Source organism: Tachypleus tridentatus, chromosome 9 (assembly GCF_004210375.1).
Source record: "Tachypleus tridentatus isolate NWPU-2018 chromosome 9, ASM421037v1, whole genome shotgun sequence".
In the NCBI taxonomy this organism is placed as follows: Eukaryota; Metazoa; Arthropoda; class Merostomata; order Xiphosura; family Limulidae; genus Tachypleus; species Tachypleus tridentatus.
The window spans coordinates 119,432,923-119,449,410 of record NC_134833.1 but is presented as its reverse complement, the minus strand read 5'-3'; the positions used below and the strand labels follow the sequence as shown (position 1 = coordinate 119,449,410).

Genomic DNA, 16,488 nt, shown 5'->3' with positions numbered 1-16,488 from the left:
AAATTCAACTGCTTTTAAAATATTTTAATGTAACTGTGAACTGTATTTAACTAGTAATTTTTATTATTATTAGCCACTGTTCACAGCATTTTGCCTAAGTATATCACAACTAAAAATTAAATCAGCAATGAATATAAGTAATGTGTTTATCCAGTCTCAGAGTACACTTGTAATCAATTGCATTTGGTTTGTTTGGTTTAACTTTGTGCTGATGATTCATCAGTATTAGAGTTTGTATTGCTACTTGCATGTGGAACAATGCATTAAAAGAAGAAAGCTTTATGGCAATAAATTTCAAACAAGAAATTTAGACTTTGATAACCAAGAAACAAGTATCAATTTTTACAAACCCTAGCAGGCAAATTAGGCAATATCATATTTGAGATAGTGCAAGAGAATATTAAAGAAAAACATTACTTTGAACCAAGTAATACTTTCTCTGTTTCTCATAAGAAAAATAGGAAAGAAATGTGGTATTTTTCAGGGCAAGAACAACACTGGTTACTATGGCACACTCTAGTTCTAAGATTTCTATGTTCATGTCGCTTTACCTCAAAAAAGTAAACAACCATATCACACACTTTGAGATGTATTATGTAAACAATGGTCAAAACCTGTTACTCACTTTGAAAAGAGTGGTTTCAGAGTTGACAGTGGCTACTGTTGACTACATGAACTGTCTTCCTTCTAGTCTATCACTTCAAAATTAGGGTCAGCTAGTAGAAATAGTCTTTGACTAGCTTCACAAAAAATTAAACAAACAACCACATTTTTCAGTTCATTAAATTTTTTTGTACTTTTAATGAGTTATCTTGGAAGTGGGCCAAGGGGATTTATTGACACCATTACATACCTATAGTGCCTGTAAGAATATGTTGTTACAGAAGTTCACAGTTCTAAACCATCTCTACCATTAATTCTAACACTGTTGTTGTTGTTTTTTCAGAGAACACCTGATATTATGGTTTTAGTTTGTATTGTCAACCACTGAAAGAAAGAGTGAGTGGATTTTAGAGGATTCAAATTGATGCAAAATTGCTCAAGCCAAACACTGTTTTTCTGAGTTTCTATACCTATAAACTGTTTTATTTGTTAAAATCTAATTTATAAAACGAAGTGGATTGCATAAGCTTGTTTTACTAGTTAAAAATTAAAATATAAGTATATAAAGTGTCAGATTAATAGGCTATAACTGGACATCTTTAGTGTACTTTTGAAATCTCATATTTGAAGACTGTCTTTAGTAACAGTTGCAGGTATTTAATATCAGTGAACTTGTTCCATACTGGATTTGAGTGATTATTTTATACAATTGAAGTTTACAATTTAGTGCATTGTCTTAGCTACTGATAAGTTATTCTAGTTAAGATTATATTATGTTAAAATCTGCTTTATCCACAAACCTAGGCAGTCTCAAAAATCCTTACCTAAACCCGTGTAAATTACCACCACTGCTAATAATAATTAATGGTTTTCTTTTGAATTTAGTTGTTGGTTTTATAAGTATTATTTTAATACAAGTTACAGCTTTAAAAATATTCTTATTTACTGTAAAAGTTTTGTCTTGTAAGATAATATTAATGTTTTTTGTTTCATCTGGTTGTAATATTTAAATGCTTCAGTAGATGTATGTGTGTGAGAAATGAGAACAATGTTAAGTTATGGTGTTGTTGTTTTTGTTTTTTTTAGCATTAGCATTTTTTGACCATGTCAACTTAATCTATGGGACAGTATCAGAATTCTGTACAATGTCAGGTTGTCCAGACATGATTGGTCCTTGCAATAGGTAGGTGTTTTTCTATTTTTTCTATTTTTCTTTTTACTAATTATGTTTTTATAATTTCTGAACATAAATCTTTACTTGCAAAATTTGTATCAACTGTTTTATTTTAAATACCAGACAGTATCTGTGGTTTGATGAGAAAGGGAAGAAATGTAAAGTTGCAGCTCCACAGTATGTAGATTATGTGATGACATTTACACAGAAAACTGTGAATGATGAATCTGTGTTTCCTACAAAGTTCGGTAAGTTAACTTCACATTGTTCTTGATAAAGCAAATAGTGAGATTCTTGTTTACCTATTTCTATTTTCTAACCGAGAGAAATGCTGCCCCATCAGATATGTCATTCTTGCATCTAGCTCCATAACTATGCTTCAGATTGGCTTAATTTGGTAATGTTATATACCATAAGTATGTACAAACAAACTGATTGTTCTACACAAGGGTGTTGGAAATAGGTGTGCTGGTGGTGCAACAGCACTCTCTGGTTTGGAACATGAGAACAATGTATAGCTGCTTTGATGTGAAAGTGTTAATTTGCACTTCTTTGTGTTCTCTATATTTTACATTGAATGTTTATCAGTAGTATATAAAAACTATACAAGTGCTTTTTCTTGTCTTGTGCCTGATATTCACTAGTAGTTTATTGTGAGAAGATATGGCATCAGCTACTCCAGTAAAAGTTTATTCTTAATTAAAAGTTGGGTAGTCTTTATACATATACTTCTCAGTTTTGTTTGCTTTTAACATTGTATAGCTGACCTGTTATAAACACTGTGGTTAAAGAATTTTGTTTATAAACACATGTTACTGAAAGGTTTGTTTTATTAATATGTATTGTTATTGTAAATGAATGCATTGTTTTCATTATGTATAGGAGTTACAAATTTGTGTAATGGTTTTCAGCTCAACTTTGCAGTAAACATTGTTTTAGTGTTCAGAGGGTATTTTTGATAAGGGTAATGTGATAAGTCTCAAAGATCAAATCTTAGTCAGTGTATTTTAAAGTTACCAACTTAATTTTACTCTGAGGGGGAAAAAACATTTTCAAATTAAAATTAATTTGGTTAACCTAATGTATTTATGTTTACAAATGTCAGTTTGTGGTCACCTTTCTGTCATCAGAAACTGATTAAATTAGAAAACCATTGTGTGCATAAACTTAGTTTGTAATATCTTCTCAGAGGTAAATTGTATTGATCAAGATTTGCTTTTATTAAGGTTTATTTAACTATTCAGAAGAGAATGTTTTAATTAATTAAGCTAGTATTGTAAACATAAGACTGAGCATTGTACTTGTGTATACAAATATAGTTTGGAAGGACAGTGATTAATTTCAACATAATTGCCACAAATTGAAACTACAAGTTTTTGTAAAAGGCTCATTTGATAGTAATCAGTAGAAATGTTTATAAAGTTTTCATACAACCTCAGTAACTAATTGCAGTATATTTAAATAGATTTTGATTATTATAACTTTGATCTAATATAGCAGCAGCCCCTTCTCAGCTTCTATCCTCTGCTGTCCTCTTCATGAATCCTTCCTGCCAGGATCTCTTTCATGAAAGTATCTTTTCGAATAGTGGTGTGTTCCATTCTTATCTTTTGTCTTTTCCAGGTTATACTTATCAATTTTCCCCTGTTCTCTGCCATCTCGATCATTACTCATTATGTATCACATTTAGTTCTGATGTTTTTACCATTTATCCCCAAACTTGTATTCAGAGAGCTTTAATATTTTAACATGGTTCCCATATGGCCCACCAGTTGGTTGTGATAATCTTCCAGTAAGATCAACACAACCCAGTGTTGAGTCATGCTCTGTTTTCTTTGTAAGAGCCCACTTATTACCTGGAACACAATGATTATATATACACACTCTTCCTAAAAAAGTAATTGTAAAATGACTAGTGTACACCTGGAAAGTATCAGCAAATTAGGCTTGGGAACCAGTGTGTTAATATCTTGGTGTAAGTGTCTTTGGTCCATACATTGCCACACTAACAAAATACTCGTGACAATTTCTTTTATTCGTTTACTTGGTCAGCTGTCTTTTCCTTTTTGCTAAACATGATTTCACTTCTCAAATACATAAACTGACTCGCTTCTTCCAACTGTTATTTATTTGGTGTGAGTTTTCTACTTGTTTCCACTTCTTTTAGATACCTTCATTTTCTAAACATTAAGTTTCATTCCAATATATTTTCCCACCTTATTCAAATTTTCATCAAAACTTTAACCACTAGAGCTTTGTGATGTGCACATGTCTCCACCTTTAACAACAGATTTCTTTCCAGTTCTACCCATGCTTCTATAACCATTGGCTCTTCCTAAATTTTGAAAAGTACTGGAGATAAGTACCACAATTTCCTTGCTTTTCTTATTATTCCAGGTTTTAACATTTCATTTGCCACTGTTTCATTCTTATACTCTTTCTTCTCCCAGAGTTTTATCTCTGCTTGCATTCTGTCCACACCTTTCACTTTGTTAATCTCCAATCCTTCCATTGTTGTTGTTACATATTTCCAGAAATCTAAGAACTGACGTCATCAACATCTCTTATCACTTCTGTCTCAATATTTTCTTTTGTTCATTATCCTTTTATGTCTCTTATGCACTATTCTAAACTTTCCCTCACATTCCTTATTTCTGTTAAAGTTGATACATATTATTGATAATTAAGCTGTTATTACTTCTTTGTCTACACTTGCTTATGATCTTTGTGATACTATTACATTTTTTTCTAGTTTTTCATTCTGTCTGCAATGTTTTGATTTGTTGTTGAACATTTTATACATTTGGTAACCTACTCCATTGTTGATCTACTTCCAAAGTCTCCTCTCAACAGATTTAAGATCTGTCATTTTAAATGTTTTCCTCCTTTGTGTTTCTTCAGTTGCCATATTTATTACTACAAGATTGTTGTTGGAGGTCACAGTAAGCTCATCACATTGTTTTAACACCTTTCTGTAACCGACAGAGAATAAATTTGGTATACTTTTTCACTCCTGATTTCTTCCAAATATACTTACTTTGGTTTCCATGTCTAAAGAATGTACTTGTCATTATTCACTTTTTATTCATCAGTAGTTAGTGGGAATAATTGTAGTATTTTAAATCCTACATTATTATATATGGACAAAGTCATGGACCCACAAGCAACTTGATGAATAAAATGTGTTCAAAAAGCATGTATATACATACCATAGTTAATTTTATGGTTAAAAGTGTTTGTTGAATTTCCACAGCCCATCATTAATCTTGGACAAAGAATATAATCAAACACATTTTGTGACAGATAGAAATTTATGACAAATTAAACTTGAAATATAGTAAAATTAAAATTTTACTGAAACTTTTAAGAGCAGTTTTAGTGCTGAATTTTGTTGATTGTATCCAGACTTAAGTTTAACAAATATTAAACTGCTTCTCATTACCAGTTCAGCTCATTATTGTAATGTTCTTACTCAGGAATAAGCTATCTTATGCAGATTGAGAGCCACCTTGTATTAGCCTATTCCTCCATACGAGTAGAGAACACAAATCTGCAGATAACAAATTATTTCTTATTTTTAGGAGTTACATATTTGAAATGAAGTTGTTGTTTTTTAAAGGGTATATGCATTTTTAGATTTACAAAAAGGGCTTTGTTTTTCTAGATGGTACACCTTTGAATTTATTGTTTTAATTCTCATATTAAACTTAAAAATACATTTAATGTTAGTGTGTGGCTCTGTTTTATATGAAAGCTATTTTTTATATTACAATTGTCCTATATATGGTAATATATCACTTCTGGTTTCTTTGGTACATCAGACTTTAAGACTTTAGGGGTGATAAGAATTTAAAAACTCATTGATATTGCTCTCAGTGCAAGTCTTACCAAACTCCTTTCATTTCAAAAACTTTCATACAGTATACTTCATAATGTAATTTGTGATAATTACCTATAATTTTATTATTATAATTATAAAGCATTTTAACTAAATTTACTTGAAAAAGTTGGTTTATAATGCACGTCTATTTCTAAAGTACCTCTTCAATTATTAACAAGAATATTCAAGAATGGCAAGCTAGACTTTTGTTCATATTTAACAGCAGATTTTATATTTGAATGTTTAATATTCAAAGACTGGAAAAATGTCTCCATGGCTGTGTTTGAACAATAGTAGATGGATCTTCAATATATCTTCTACAATAAAATGGCTTAAATTAAAATTCTAAAGAACATTTATTTAATCATTGTACTTCACAAAAACTCAAAGTACAAATTTAACTACAACAAGTAAAAATTTACATCCTGTATTATAACACTATCAGTGTGATCATAAAATGTTCCATTAAACACCCAATGTGATTCCTAATGCCAACTTAGAAAATGTTTTAGGAAAGTTGTTTACTATGCCAGAAGAAACCATCTTTCTGAGCATATATCAGTAGTCTTTTTTGATAGGTTGTTAGCGTAAAGATGCTTCACATAAAAGCTGGCTTTGTAAATACAGTGGTACCTCGGTTCTCAAACTTAATCCGTTCCAGAAGGCTGTTCGAAAACCGAATAAATTTCTTCCATAAGAAATACTGTAAATTAAATTAATCCGTTGCAGACCTCCAAAAATTACGCATTATGAAGCATTTTAAGTAAAAATATTGCTTATTTATACCTGTATACTTACATGCATAAAGTCAACCACAAAAACTATAAACACAATAAAAAAACAATAAATGAAAATTTAACTGTACTTTACCTGTGCTGAAGTGAGCTGATGGCGTAAGTGAAAGGTGGTGAGGAACGTGGAGAGTAGGAGGGTTATTATTGTTTGGAAGGGGAGTCACCTTAAAATGTCAGGTAACTCTCCTTCTAGGGTTCTTTCTCTTCTGTTTTGTTACACTGCTTCAACCTGCTTGAGACTCACTGGACCTATTTCTCACTAAAATCTTGTCTGATAAGGTTTGTTTCTGCATGCATTTTAAAATGTTTGTGAAGTAAGATATGGCATTGTCATTGAAAAGGTTTATGCTGCGGTTTGCTACAGCTTTGTCAGGGTGAAATTTTTCCACAAAGCAGTGTAACTCTCCCCATTTTCCACAAATTTCCTTGATTAGTGAACTAGGAACATCCTCCCTTCCCTCCTTCTCATCTGAAGACACTTCCTTAGTTGCCTTCTGTTGCTGCTCCTTCTGAAGGTCTTGGAGTTCTTCCATGGTGAGCTCAGTGTTGTGGTCTTCCATCAACTCTTCCACATCATCACCACTCACATTCAAGCCCATACACTTGCCTAGTGAGACAATATCCTCAACAACAGGCTCAGCCTCAAAGTCTCTATCTACTACTGAGTCTGGCCACAATTTCTTCCAAACTGAGTTCATGGTCCTCAGAGACACTTCTCCCCAGGCTTTGTCTATGATCCTCAAGCAATGGAGGAAATTAAAGTGATTTTTCCAGAACTCTGAGAGTTAACTTTGTGTCAGAGGTCACTTCAAAGCAACTTTGAAACAGTGCTTTGATGTAGAGTTTCTTAAAGTTCGATATGACCTGCTGGTCCATGGGCTGAATGAGAGGAGTCATGTTAGGTTGCAAGAGCTTCACTGTAATGAAACTGTACTCCTCCACCAACCCATCCTCCAAGTCTGGTGGGTGAGCAGGTGCATTGTCCATCACAAGAAGGGCCTTGAGTGGCAACTGTTTTTCCATGAGGTAATTCTCTACACTTGGGGTAAACACTTCATGGGCCCACTCCATGCTGGTTACCCATGCTTTACTATTAGCCCTCCACATGACATTTAGTTTACTTTTCAGGACATTATTTTTCTTAAAATCCTCAGGTTCTCAGAATGGTACACAAGCAAAGGCTTAAGTCCCCACTTGCATTACTACATAACAATAGAGTTAGCCTGTCCTTCATTGGCTTGTGTCCTAGCAGTGACTTCTCCTCCTTGGTGATGTAGGTCCTCTTTGGCATTTTCTTCCAAAAGAGGCCTGTCTCATCACAGTTGAACACTTGTTGGGTAATAAAACCCTCAGCTTCTACATAGTCCTTAAATTCCCTAACAAAGTTATCAGTATCGACTTTGTTAGAACTGGCACCCTCCCCATGTCTCACCACACTATGTATGCCACTTCTCTTCCAAAATTTTTCAATGATCCCCTATTAGCCTTAAAGGCATCATTTGTATCAGCACTCATTCCAGGAGTGTTTTTCAGAAGGTCAGCATGCAACTGCTTTGCTTTCTCACAAATGATGGTCTCAGAAATACTATCACCAGCTGTTTTTTGTTTACCCAAATCAACAACAGTTTTCTACCTCTTCCTTTGTTTGTGATCTTTGTTTTGTAAGCACTGTCACTCCTTTTGCAACATCAGCTCCTTTGATGACCTCTTTATTTTTCAGTATGGTGCAGACTGTAGACTTTGCCATACCAAACTGTGTAGCAAGATCAGATGCATGAACACCACTCATACTTTGCTATGAGATCTTTCTTCACCTCTATTGTGGCTCTAACAACTTTTCTTTTTAGTTTGCTGCTTTCATTATCCTTCTTTGACCCCATGGTGGCTTATTTAATCAGAATATTTAGAAGAAAAAAAAAAACAAAGAAAAAAGAGAACATTCACAGCAGATTTTAGCGACAGGTGCGGGTAAAATGTTTTGGCAAGCTTGGCGTAGGTCGAAAATGGTCGAAGGGTCTTCAGTCGGGTTATTTCAGGGGTTTGGGAACCGAGTTTATTTTCAACAACTGAGACATTTTTTTCTCAAACAATGTTTGAAAATCGAATTGTTCGAGAACTGAGATACCACTGTAGTTATTAAACTTCAAATTTTATAATGAAGTTTGAATTTCTATACTATCTTTTATGTTGAATTCATTATTCATATGTCCATGAAAAAACATTAACCAAAATGCTAGATAGTTTGTGATTGTAAGTGCCATTATTTAAACATTTCTCTTACTGGAATGCTCTACGTGTAAATTTTAGGAACCATATATTATCTCAGCACAAGAAACACTTAGTCTATTTTCTCTGTTCACTGTGTTGTTTATACTTTGTCTATCTTTAACTGAAATAGGTATTGTTCTAGTTAACGTGTGTTACAGATTTTACTTCCAATTTCACCAAAAGTAAAATTGAAAGGAGAGTCTGTAATACATATGATCATCATGTACTTGGCCTGATATATATTGTGAAATACTGATTTAGGTACGAGCTCTAACATTATTCAAACACCTAAATTATTTTGAGTTACTTTATTGGTGGTTAAAATGGATTTTAAAATCTCATTAATTGTGCTACTTTGTTTCCTTTATAAGTGGTGGATCATTGCTTATTTGCAAAATCTTGTACTGTTGTTAATATATTGATTTCCTCAACCTAGATTTTTTTTTAATTCCAAAATGATCTCATATTTCTTTTAATTACTTTTGCTATAATTAAAGTAGTATCTTATCCATGTTTAACAGAATATTCTTCTCAGAATGTCTTGTAGAATTTCTTTTTGAATTTTGTAGTTGTAAAATGCAGACAAATCTAAATGTATTTTACTATATCAGTTTTTCTTCAGTACAGTCAGTCTTTTAAATGTTTCAACAAGATTGAAAGGGTAATGAAACATGAATGTCAAATTATGATGTGTTATGAGCAAGTCCAAAATATATTTTGGATATTAATGCTTTTTTTTTCCACTTTATTATGTATCTAATTAGAAAAATAAGAGATGACATCAGCAGACTTACAGAAATTTCCATGTTACATGAAAATAAGTTGATTTAATTTACATAATTGTTTGGTTCTAAGCACTAGGTTCACAGTTACGTTACTGTTTTTTTCTACACACTGAATTTTCATTTAATTACATTATTGTTTGGAATTATTGGAATCCAATTTAGAAACCTTGTTCTTTATGGCTAGTAAATACTGTTTTAGTTAACAATTCAAAACATGATTACTCAGGATCAGTAAGTAGGGATTAACTAGTCAGATGCAACTTAGTTCAAAAACTATGGAATAACTTGGAAAAATTACAAAATAAAAAGTTATGTTTAGCATTAAGAAGAGTTTATCTACAGGTTTAAATAAAACATGTTTTCAAGTCTGTTGTCAGAATACAAAATTTAATTTCAGAATCTTTACTAACAGCCCCCCGCTAGTACGGAGGTATGTCTCCAGATTTACAATGCTAAAATCAGGGGTTTGATTCCCTTCGGTGGGTGGAGCAGATAGCCCAATGTGGCTTTGCTATAAGAAAAACACACACTTTACTAACAAATTTGTTTACCCTTCATATGTTGAAGAACTTAAAGGCTCTACTACTAGATGGCTCTGAAAGTTCACAAACCATTAAGTATCACATGATGTTATATAATGCAGTATATCTATTACCAATGAGAACTTTGTTTTTATGAGTTGAACTGATGCAAGGAACATTCACAAGTTTAGAATAGCTTGATGACTTAATCTGAAGTGTGTATTGAATAAACAAATTCAGCAGTGCCATTTCTTTTCAGGTAAAATACTAAGTGTTTTGTGATAACGCTCACATAATTTTATATTACTCATATTCCAACATTGTTTAAGCTCGCATCAGTTTTCAGAAATATTATCAAAAATACCATACAATAATGTTTTAATATATATCATAAAGATTTTGTTTCGGTATCTAATTAAGTGTATTTTCATTGTTAAACTTCAGTTGTTTATTATGTTGTGTTTTAAGTCATAAGTTCTCTTTCAGATAAGGAGTTTCCAACTTCTTTTGAATCCATAGTGAAGAAAATTCACAGGTTATTGTTCCATGTGATAGCCCATATTTACCAGGCTCATATCAAGGAAGTAGTGCTTCTTAATCTGCATGCTCACCTGAACACTCTCTTTTCTCACTTTATGATCTTCAACCAAAAGTTTTGTCTGGTAGATGAAAAAGAGACTGAAGTGCTTCAAGATTTAGCTGTTGCATTGAAACTCTACCCCTCAGAAAATGAGAAGAGAGAAACTGATGAACAGAATGACACTGGAAAAGAAATTAACACAGATGGAAGCAAGCATCTTGTGATGGAAAATTCGGCCGAGGCAGGAGCTCCAGATAATGATTTATTTATTAAAGAAGGAAATAAAAGATCTGCATCTCCTTGTATTGTTTCCCAATCGGTATCTACTCCCTTTATATCATCAACTATAACAGCCTTACACACGCGAGCTAGTTCAGGAGGACCTTCAAACACTAATTCTTGTGCAATGGACACAACAATATTTACTGGTAGTTCTTCCTTCACAGCTTCTTGTGGGTCTTCACCAGTCAAGTTCCAGTAGTCAGTACCTTATTGGACCTACTCTTACTGCAGTGGTGATGATCACAACATCAAAAGTTCCATGAACAGGTTTCAGAAGCATGTTTTTTTATGAAGTGTAAATGATCATGCTTCAGTAACTGTTTGTCAACACTTAACAATCTTTACTGAAACCTACATCTGGAGACAGATACATGTGCTAGTAGTTTGGTGTTTTGTATCATTCCCATTGCAGGGAGCTCTTTAACAAATCAATTTTGCACCTAGAAGCTAGATAGTTTAGCTTCATCACAGGAGACAGCATTGGGAGAACTGGGTGACAAACTCATCACTTGACAGATTTAAAACTAAGCTGTTGTAGTTTGAAGCAGTGAAGTATTTAGATTATTTGGGTGAGCCAGTTTATAGTATTTATTAGGGTCAATTCCACCCTTCTGTAAACCTGTTAAGATTTTTAAAAAATTCTAGTTTACAACTGCTAAAAATACTTGTTTTAATGGAAAATTTTTTTCTTTTAATTATATCATACCTTTCTGTTTGTGATAATAAACAATTGAAATGGTTTTAGATTTGAAAACTAGGGTTTTTAGAAATTTTCCTCGAACTTTGCATTAATATATTTTAGAATGGTCCATTTGGTCTTTATGAATGAAATTTTATTGTTTTGAATTATTTTAATTAAAAATAGTGTTAAAGGACTTCATACTTTGGCTATTTCTGAGCTGTAGGTAGTTAAGAAAATGAATTAGTGGCACAATTAATGAATAGAACTTTATAATAAAATTTTTCATCTTTTATCCTTTTAAAGAAAAATAATTGGTTAATAAAATATATAATTTCAGGAAGTGTTACAGGTTATTAAATTCTAGATTAGGTGACAAAATCAGTCAAAAGTATAAGAAAAAAATGTAATTGGAAATTTTAACAAGTAGCTCTTGTCCTGATTATTCACTTCAGTGAGCATTACATTATAATTGACTGTCTGTTATTAGACTTAGTGTAACTATAATCGCATATATGAAAACAAATTTAAATAAGCTGTAAGAAATGTTAGTTTGGTAAGATACTAGTTAATGCTTTCTTACAGCAGTTTTTATTCACTATTTAGAACATGAAGTATACATCATATATGCAAATAAGAAATTTCAAATATCAAACTTCCAGTGATTGAAAGTGTGGCAGATGCTTAAGAGAAAAGGTAGACAGTTATGACGTAAAATTATAGCTTTAATTATAATATATCACTTCAATAACTTGCCATTTGTAAAGTGTACTATATACAAGTTTCTATTAATGTGTACATATCAGTGTGTGTAGCAGATCCACTTTTAAAAAGAAAACTTAATTGCTATCAAGGAGAAGTTCTTCATAAAGCCAGTTTTCTTTAAAAACGTCTCTTTTTTTTTTCATAACCCATATATTTGTTTACTGTGAGAAGCAGAATTCTGGTAGTTTATTAAAAGGAACAGACTTATTCTATAGATCTTTTTGTTTGTTTATAGTATAGAACAGCTATGTTCTATAGGTCCTGGGCATTCTACTGAAAGGAACAGATTTACTGTATAGACCTTTGTACAGGCTTTAAGTAGTTCATTGAAAGGAATGGATCTGCTGTACAGACCTTGTGTTTGTTTACATTAAGGAGTAGTCTTTTTACAGGCCCTACATAGTTCATTGAAAGGAATGGATTTACTATATAGACTGTGTTTCTTTATGGTAGTGAGTAGTGTCTTTGTACAGGGCCTAGATAGTTCAATGAAAGGAACAGATCTACTGTATAGACCTTGTGTTTGTCTATGGTAATGAGTAGTGTCTTTGTACAGGCCCTAGATAGTTCAATGAAAGTAACAGATCTACTGTATAGACCTTGTGTTTGTCTGTGGTAAGGAGTAGTGTCTTTGTACAGGCCCTACATAGTTCATTGAAAGGAACAGATCTACTGTATAGACCTTGTGTTTGTCTATGGTAATGAGTAGTGTCTTTGTGTATAGACCTTGTGTTTGTCTGTGGTAAGAAGTAGTGTCTTTGTACAGGCCCTACATAGTTCATTGAAAGGAACAGATCTACTGTATAGACCTTGTGTTTGTCTATGGTAATGAGTAGTGTCTTTGTACAGGCCCTACATAGTTCATTGAAAGGAACAGATCTACTGTATAGACCTTGTGTTTGTCTATGGTAATGAGTAGTGTCTTTGTACACTGTATAGACCTTGTGTTTGTCTGTGGTAAGGAGTAGTGTCTTTGTACAGGCCCTACATAGTTCATTGAAAGGAACAGATCTACTGTATAGACCTTGTGTTTGTCTATGGTAAGGAGTAGTGTCTTTGTACAGGCCCTACATAGTTCATTGAAAGGAACAGATACTGTATAGACCTTGTGTTTGTCTATGGTAATGAGTAGTGTCTTTGTACAGGCCCTACATAGTTCATTGAAAGGAACAGATCTACTGTATAGACCTTGTGTTTGTCTATGGTAAGGAGTAGTGTCTTTGTACAGGCCCTACATAGTTCATTGAAAGGAACAGATCTACTGTATAGACCTTGTGTTTGTCTATGGTAAGGAGTAGTGTCTTTGTACAGGCCCTACATAGTTCATTGAAAGGAACAGATCTACTGTATAGACCTTGTGTTTGTCTATGGTAATGAGTAGTGTCTTTGTACAGGCCCTACATAGTTCATTGAAAGGAACAGATCTACTGTATAGACCTTGTGTTTGTCTATGGTACCTTGTGTTTGTTTCAGGAGTAGTGTCTTTGTACAGGCCCTACATAGTTCATTGAAAGGAACAGATCTACTGTATAGACCTTGTGTTTGTCTATGGTAATGAGTAGTGTCTTTGTACAGGCCCTACATAGTTCATTGAAAGGAACAGATCTACTGTATAGACCTTGTGTTTGTCTATGGTAATGAGTAGTGTCTTTGTACAGGCCCTACATAGTTCATTGAAAGGAACAGATCTACTGTATAGACCTTGTGATTGTTTATGGTAAGGAGTAGTGTCTTTGTACAGGCCCTAGATAGTTCAGTGAAAGGAACAGATCTACTGTATAGACCTTGTGTTTGTTTATGGTAAGGATAGACCTACTGTATAGTTTGTTTATGGTAATGAGTAGTGTCTTTGTACAGGCCCTACATAGTTCATTGAAAGGAACAGATCTACTGTATAGACCTACATTGTATAAACCTTTGTTTGTCTATGGTAATGAGTAGTGTCTTTGTACAGGCCCTACATAGTTCATTGAAAGGAACAGATCTACCATATAAACCTTGTGTTTGTTTATGGTAAGGAGTAGTTAGATAGTTCATTGAAAGGAACAGATCTACTGTATAGACCTTGTGTTTGTCTATGGTAATGAGTAGTGTCTTTGTACAGGCCCTACATAGTTCAGGAACAGATCTACCATATAAACCTTGTGTTTGTTTTGAAAGGAACAGATCTACTGTATAGACCTTGTACATAGTTTGAAAGGAACAGTTATGGTAATGAGTAGTGTCTTTGTACAGGCCCTACATAGTTCATTGAAAGGAACAGATCTACTGTATAGACCTTGTGTTTGTCTATGGTAATGAGTAGTGTCTTTGTACAGGCCCTACATAGTTCATTGAAAGGAACAGATCTACCATATAAACCTTGTGTTTGTTTATGGTAATGAGTAGTGTCTTTGTACAGGCCCTACATAGTTCATTGAAAGGAACAGATCTACCATATAAACCTTGTGTTTGTTTATGGTAAGGAGTAGTGTCTTTGTACAGGCCCTAGATAGTTCATTGAAAGGAACAGATCTACCATATAAACCTTGTGTTTGTTAGATAGTTCATGAAAGGAACAGATCTACCATATAAACCTTGTGTTTGTTTATGGTAATGAGTAGTGTCTTTGTACAGGCCCTACATAGTTCATTGAAAGGAACAGATCTACCATATAAACCTTGTGTTTGTTTATGGTAATCGTGTACATGCTCTGAATAGTTTACTACTACATTTTTCAAACTTTTCTTTCACTTATGACACCCTAACCCACTTACCTTGATTAACATGACATTTCTGTTGCCATATGCAACACAGATTTTTCTAGTTTGCTTTTATGATCTGAATTATTTGTCATCTGGTGAAATTCTTACAACTTGCTGCAACATACAGTTTTTAAATTACTGGTTTTGTGAAAGAAACCAAATTGCTATATAGACTTTTTTTTTAAAGTGTAAAGAACATTTTCTTGTAAAGTGTTTGTGTTTAATCCAGAAGGTAAGAATGGTGTTAGACAAATATTTATTCTAAAAATGAAAGTTTACTGTGTTTAGTTCATATGTTAGCTTAGAGTTTCATGTACAGTAGGTAAGGGTTTTGCTATGAACCTGTAATATAGACTGCTGATGGATGTGTGTTCTTCATATCATGAACACATACTGCAATTTTGAATGAACCACATGCTTTTCTCTGTTTCTTATTGAAAATTTTCTCCAATAAATATGTACTATTTGTAACTTCTAATGCTTAGTTCTAGACAAGGTTATAGGATTTTTTTTATAATACAATGTTTTTTTTTAATGGACTTGAAATTCTCTATCCTGGAAGTTTTATTTTAAAAATATTAGCTGTGAATGTTAATTTTTATTTTGGCATTTCATTTTTGTGGAAGTGTTGTCAGTGTTAGATTTTTATGAATTAAATGTTGACTTATATTTTAGAAAGGGTTTCTAAGTTAACACTCTTCTAAAGTTATTTTAGTAACTTCCAGTACTTTTAAAAATCAAAGTTCAATAGAAATGAATTAATGATTTATTTTGTAGTGATACTGAATGTGGGTTTTGTCGTTAAAGTCTGTCCTTAATGTCTCACATCCTGAAAAGATTGGGATTTCATCAGCTCTTTTGCTACTGTGTTCTGTTATAAATATGTAGCTACTGTAGTTTTGTTTTATTACTTGACTGTTCTGGCTATTATGTATTGAGAGATTTTTGTACTGTCACATTCTTGTAAAAGGCAGCATGGATCAAAACCTTATGTTTTAATAATCTGCTTGGAGGATGCAAGTTGTTCTCATTTCTTGCTGTGATTACTAGTATAATTACCTTCACATTCCTGCACCTAAATAGGTTATTATGGTCAGAATTACACCAGTCTTCATGTAAAAAACAAAACAAAAAAAACTTAGAGTTTACTGGACTTGTGTCACTCAAAGAAACAATTAATTAGAAATTTCTTATTTGTAATACAACAAATATTATAGTTGAGAAATAGTGAAATAAAGGAAATGAGCAAAGCACTTGTATAAATGCACCTTCAATTTCAACTTTGATGCATAGTTTAATCTAAGTTAACATTTTTATTTACAAACTATACTACTGTGATTCATGTAACTTTTGATAAGTAAAATACTAATATCAGTAGGCCCTGAAAATGTTAAAAGTAGAAGGTTTTATTTT

The 16,488-nt window shown here is 32.7% G+C and overlaps 1 protein-coding gene across 7 annotated transcripts in view; it reads left to right on the top strand.

The window, feature by feature from the left end:
- LOC143226193 (MOB kinase activator 2-like) overlaps positions 1 to 16,488 on the top strand; it is a 140,473-nt gene that overhangs the window by 120,768 nt on the left and 3,217 nt on the right. For 5 of the 7 annotated variants that reach the window (XM_076456841.1, XM_076456840.1, XM_076456842.1 and 2 more), the window contains 3 exons: positions 1,690 to 1,786; positions 1,901 to 2,025; positions 10,512 to 12,262. In XM_076456841.1, the coding sequence (XP_076312956.1) occupies positions 1,690 to 1,786; positions 1,901 to 2,025; positions 10,512 to 11,086 (797 nt within the window). In that variant the 3' untranslated portion in view covers positions 11,087 to 12,262. The remainder of the gene's footprint in view (positions 1 to 1,689; positions 1,787 to 1,900; positions 2,026 to 10,511; positions 12,263 to 16,488) is intronic. The other 2 variants (XM_076456837.1, XM_076456838.1) reach the window with 2 other exon arrangements.